Here is a 6,379-nt window from a genome sequence, read left to right on the forward strand (position 1 = left end):
ACCTCAGTATGCAACTGGTACTAAATTTATCGACCCCGAATGTTGAAAGTCAAAGTCAACCTTGGTGAAATTTGAACTCGGAACATAGCCTCAGGCGGAATACTGCTAAGCATTTCGTCCAGCATGCTAACAATTCTGCCATCTCACTGCTTTAATTGTAATAATAATAGTGGTGCAAATATCTTCATAATACTTAGGGAAATTCAAAACCTGTAACTTGACAATTTCAAGTTTTGCTTCTGTATTAGTTTTTCTTTTCCGTTTTGAGTTGATAAGTTTTCATAACCCTAGGTGGGATATATTTATGACCTCTAGGCTCATTTGTCTATTGTGCTATTTATTTGTTATAGAAATGATTGACATTTTCCAGTTTCTTGTTTGTGAAAGAAAATTTGTAAAGAAAAATATTTCTTTTCTATCCTAGACACAAGCCCAAAAGTTTTGCGGAGTTGTGGGGGGTGGGAGTTGATTAGATCGACTCCAGTACACAACCGGTACTTAATTTAACAAACCCAAAAAAACGAGAGGCAAAGTCAACCTCGGCGGGGTTTGTTGAGAAGAAAAGTATTATTAATAGCAAAAATTGACAGAACCAGTTTTTGATAATGCCATATAACCCTCCTAAATGATGGACTGATCTGTTGACCTTCCATGTTTGTGTTGAAAGTCAATCCCCTTATCTAATGCTATGTAACCTTTCTAAATGATAGACTGATCTGAAGGGGAGCGTCTAATAATTTAAATTTAGTAGTCTGAGATATTTGTATGTGTTAACCCTGTTTTTACCATATTTCTGGTGAAATACATTGCCTTTGTTTCAAAAAATTTTGAAAATAATGAAGAATTTAATAAAATAACTTTGTCGTTATTAATCTAGAGTTTGGAACATAGAATTACTTGAAATTTTGATGGAAGGTTTTACTTTAGATCTCTTAAAAATGGAATTTGTGTAATAGAAACAAAGGCAATTTTGAGCAGGTTGGTATCAAAATGTTTAAGCCTGGCAGATATTACCATTTTTTAATTAAAAATAAAAGGTATGTTTTATCAATCATGTTTTGCAGATAAGAAAACAGAAACCAGCATGACCACCCCTGCCCGTGTTGTCACAGCTGGCCTTGTCATAGCCGGTGTTGTCACAGCTGGCCTTGTCATAGCCTAGTTTATTGTCTACAAGTTTCTTGAGAAAAAATACCAGAAACCTTTAACGTATGTTTGATTCTCAATTTGTATACTTTTTCTATGTTATCTCTTATCTCTTACTTGCCCTAAAATGACTGTGATGATTTTAATTTTTTAAAATGCATGTTTATTATGGATTTGTGGTAATGCAGGTGTCATTACTTATAGTAACTGTTCAGCAGCAATACCTGCAGCACTTCTACACATGTATGCCCCAAAGACCTTCTTTTCTCATAGCTTTCACAAAAAGGGATATTATTAATGAAATTTCCTCAAATACTCTTCTGATGGAGTAGATTCCATTTATATTAGAATTTGATGTGATAAAATTTTTCGCAAAAAAATGTGATTTGTGTCAGTATGTATGTATGCTCTCCCAATTTTTATTTTCGTATTAAATTCCAATATAATCATAATCTACACACTCTGAAAGAAATATGTAGAAATTTTCATTTTTCCAAAAGTTATGAGGAAACACAGTTGGTGGGTGCATTTGTGGTTATATGCCCAATGATTTTCTCAAGACTTTTGTGATACCATCTCTGAAGAATCACCATTAAAATGATTTATAAAAAATAACTTCAGAAAAATTTTAGAGATTTCTCTAAAGAGAGATATGGGCCAGATCATAAAATGTATGTGTAATGGTTTCTCTCAGTGTATGTTATGTATAAAGGATGCAATACAAATAGGACAAGTTTCAAAATTATAATTTAATGAGTTATTTGCTTTATTTTCTTCAAATCTATTTCAAGCTTACTTACTGCACAGCACAGTTAACTGCTCAAATTTTCATCAGTTACTGAGCTTCTTGCTTTATTTTTTGCCAAGTTCATTTTTGAAAAAAAACGTTTTACTTGTATAAGTGGAGCCAAAAGCACTCAAAATTCTTTGAGAAAAGGCTCTCAAATTAGGATTTTTTAAAAATGTGATTAAACTTTTATAAAAGTCATATCTTGAAGTTTTTTCAAAAAGAAGTTTAAGCTCCATATTATACTGTAATTCAATCATTTCCATTTTTATATTTCAGTGACAGTCTCAACATCGCAGCATTGAACATTGACAGCACCAGGTTCCAATCTGATCCGGATGCCCTTTCAGAGTGTCAGGTAGAGGACCAGTCAGGAGGTATTGGCAATGGCCATCAAATGGAAAAGAACTGTATTTTTCAAGTTTACGAGACTTAGAATTTCTTCAGTAATATAGTCTGGTTTCATTAAACATCTCTAACATTGTTTATCAACATATTAATGTGATTTCATCATCATCATCATCATCATCATCGTTTAACGTCTGCTTTCCATGCTAGCATGGGTTGGACGACTTGACTGAGGACTGGTGAAACCGGATGGCAACACCAGGCTCCAATCTAAATTTGGCAGAGTTTCTACAGCTGGATGCCCTTCCTAACGCCAACCACTCAGAGAGTGTAGTAGGTGCTTTTACGTGTCACCTGCCCGAAGGCAAGTCAGGCGATACTGGCAACGGCCACGCTCGAAATGGTGTCTTTCATGTGCCACCCGCACAAGCCAGTCCAGGGGCACTGGCAACGATCTTGCTCAAAAATCCTATGGAGGCCAGTCAGGCGGTACTGGCAATGGCCACGCTCAAAATGGTGCATCTTATGTGCCACCCGCACAAGAGCCAGTCCAGGGGCACTGGCAACGATCTTACTTGGCTTGCCGGGTCTTCTCATGCACAGCACATTTCCAAAGGTCTTGGTCAGTAGTCATCGCCTCGGTGAGGCCCAATATACGAAGGTCTTGCCTCACCACCTCAGCCCAGGTCTTCCTGGGCCTACCTCTTCCACGGGTTCCCTCAACTGTTAGGGTATGGCACTTTTTCACGCAGCTATCCTCATCCATTCTGACCACATGTCCATACCAGCGCAATCGTCTCTCTTGCACACCACAACTGATGCTTCTAATGTTCAGCTTTTCTCTCACGATATTTACACTCTGACGGGTATTTACATTGACATTACACATCCAACGGAGCATACTGACTTCATTCCTTGCGAGCTTACGCATGTCCTCAGCAGTTACAGCCCATGTTTCACTGCCATGTAGCATGGCTGTTCGTACACATGCGTCATACAGTCTGCCTTTTACTCTGAGTGAGAGTCCCTTTGTCACCAGCAGAGGTAAGAGCTCTCTAAACTTTGCCCAGGCTATTCTTATTCTAGCAGCTACACTTTCAGCGCACCCACCCCCACTACTAACTTGGTCGCCCAGATAGCGGAAGCTATCGACTACCTCTAGTTTTTCACCCTGGAATGAGATAGAAGTTGTTTCCTGTTTGTTTACAGTGTTTATTGCACCTGAACATCTGCCACAAACAAAAACTAACTTCCTAGTTAACCTGCCTTTGATGTTGCTGCACCTCTTATGTGTCTGTAGTGAAACTACCTCCCGCCATTAGATACAAAACTGCTATCGCCATTCTTCTCATTTAAATATAAACAAACGCGAACGTAGGGGAAAACATCAACCTTGTCATCACGTGACTGATCATTATTCGAATCGGCAACTTCTTCGAACCGTTCCCGCCAGAACGCAAACTGACCAATCACAGCCCTTAATAAGGTCACATGATAGTGTTTTCCTACTCCCATTTGGAGCCCTCTTAACGCCTTAAATAGATCAACTCATACCCCACAAATTTGTCTCGATCCAGTTTCTCTTAGAGACTGTTCCGTGTACCACACGACAGCAGCAGCAGCAGTTCCAGCGACCACTTCAACAGCTTCGTCCAGCCAACGATGATCACCGCCGTCGCCACATCAGCAACAAGAGTCTACGACTACTAACCAGCACCATCGTCATGACCAACACGATTACTACCAAGCAGCCTCTACACCACCAGCGTCTACACGACTTTCTATGTACACCAATCCAAACCACCATGGCACTTCTCTCTTCGATTCTGTTAGGCGACTCAGCTTCACCACGATAAATAAACAGACACGAGTTCTCAGCCAGCGACGAACATCTGTATAACAAGAATCACGGCCCGGCATCGATGCCACGACATCACAACTAGTGATCAGCTCTGCCACACTCAGCCAACTCACTTCACATGCAAAACTTTTCCTATAGTGTACTAAAGAACTGGTATAATTGCTCACGTGTTATTGACTCTCTTTCTATCTGCTGTAATAATACACATACATGTATCACTCACATACATACTTTTCTTTGTATGACGGCCTGTCTTTGATTATGTTCTTATATGTCGCGTTCACACTCACACATAGACATACATCTTTAACGCCATAATAAATATCTCTGTTATTCATCTAATACGGTTGTGGTCTTTCATTACTGGTCATCTATGTTATCGTCGTATAACATATCATGTATATCATCATATCTGATATATATATTTTGTGTTCGACCGTGTGACATGTTTAAATAAAAGGAGTCCTCTGTTTTTCCATTCGTCACCATTTCTCCTTTTTGAGTTTGCACGGTTGTACCTTACATGTCCATAGCTTGCACCGGGTACATCTTATAGAGTTACTACCTACTCCTTTTCTACATACTGAGCAGGGCCATCTACCTGAAGGGGTTTGTGTTTTATCTACCTTCCTACTTATTAGGATTTTGGTTTTAGCTAGGTTGACTCTAAGGCCCTTCAATTCTAGACCTTGCTTCCACACCTGAAACTTCTCCTCTAGTTCTGATAGTGACTCCGCAATTAGGGCAAGGTCATCAGCATAGAGGAGCTCCCAGGGGCAACCTGTCTTGAACTCCTCTGTGATTGCCTGGAGGACTATGATAAATAAGAGGGGGCTGAGGACGGAACCTTGGTGGACCCCTACCTCTACCCGGAATTCATTGCTGTACTCATTTCCAACCCTCACCTTACTGGCAGCATCTCTGTACATGGCTCGCACAGCTCTCACTAACCATTCTTCTATCCCAAGTTTCCTCATTGACCACCAGATAAGGGATCGGGGAACCCTGTCAAAGGCTTTCTCCATGTCAATGAAAGCCAGGTACAGAGGTTTATCCTTGGCTAGGTATTTCTCCTGCAGCTGTCTTACTAGAAATAAGGCATCAGTAGTGCTTTTACCTGGCACGAACCCAAACTGCATCTCATCTAAATTGATTCGCTCCCTAATTAGTTGGGCTATGACCCTCTCTGTAACTTTCATAATCTGATCTAACAGCTTGATGCCTCTGTAATTATTTGTATTTAAAGCGTCACCTTTACCTTTGTAGCAGTTGACTATGGTGCTGCTACACCAGTCATTGGGTATGACTCCTTCGTGTAACACCTGGTTCGTAATACGGGTGACTAGGCTGTAGCCAACACTGCCAGATATTTTGAGCATCTCTGCAGTGATTCCTGATGGGCCGGGGGCTTTCCCGGTCTTCATATTCTTAATTGCTTTATCTACCCTGGTACTATCAACTCGGATAGCTGGTCCCTCTATTGGGTCGACATACGGCAGGCTCTCTTCCTCCCATTCATTCTCTTTATTAAGCAATCTATCGTAGTGGCATCTCCAGACCTCTTTCTTTGCATCCTCATTTAGTGCAAGCGTACCACCATCCATGCGAACACATTTCTCTCCTACGACATCACTATTCTCTCTCCTACACTGTCTTGCAACACGAAATACCTCGAGTCTTTGGTCTTCACGGCGCAGAACATTGGCAAATCTTTTCTTATCTGCTTCCCCTCTGGCTAAATAAACCTGTCGCCTAGCCTCCCTTCTGGCACATTGGTACAATTCCCTGCTACCACCATTCTTCCAGTCCTTCCAAGCCTGTTTTTTTTGTCTAATAGCCTTGTCTACCACCTTGTTCCACCACCACGTTACTCTGGGACGAGAGGGGACCTTACACCAGCCACAGATCCTGTCGGTGGCATTCAACAGGTTGTCCCGCAGAAATCTCCAATTGTCTTCCACGTTGTATGATGCTATATCCCCTTCTATTTCGACAAATGCTTCAAGTAACTTGTCTCTAAGTCTCTGTCCATTTGCAGGGTCATTAAGCTTCCACACCCTTCTCCTCCAAGCCGGTCTAATTCTGGGCACCCATTTTGCCTTGATCCCAAAGTCGCTAACTACTAATCTATGCTGTGGGGTAATTCTTCGCCAGGGTAGGTTTTGGTATTTATAAGCCGCCCTCTTTCCCTATTTCTGGCGAGGATGTAGTCGATTTGGCTAGAGTGTCTGCCGGAG

At 41.1% G+C, this 6,379-nt stretch overlaps 1 protein-coding gene across 4 annotated transcripts in view; it reads left to right on the plus strand.

Annotated features, from left to right (window-relative positions):
- The window catches only part of LOC106869802 (uncharacterized), a 41,722-nt gene extending 37,238 nt beyond the window's left edge, over positions 1-4,484 (plus strand). For all 4 annotated transcript variants that reach the window (XM_052968966.2, XM_052968968.2, XM_089353632.1 and 1 more), the window contains 2 exons: positions 1,065-1,209; positions 2,213-4,484. In XM_052968966.2, the coding sequence (XP_052824926.1) occupies positions 1,065-1,162 (98 nt within the window). In that variant the 3' untranslated portion in view covers positions 1,163-1,209; positions 2,213-4,484. The remainder of the gene's footprint in view (positions 1-1,064; positions 1,210-2,212) is intronic.
- Positions 4,485-6,379: the final 1,895 nt, after the last annotated feature.

This window comes from Octopus bimaculoides, chromosome 6 (genome assembly GCF_046866305.1).
Source record: "Octopus bimaculoides isolate indiv1 chromosome 6, ASM4686630v1, whole genome shotgun sequence".
In the NCBI taxonomy this organism is placed as follows: Eukaryota; Metazoa; Mollusca; class Cephalopoda; order Octopoda; family Octopodidae; genus Octopus; species Octopus bimaculoides.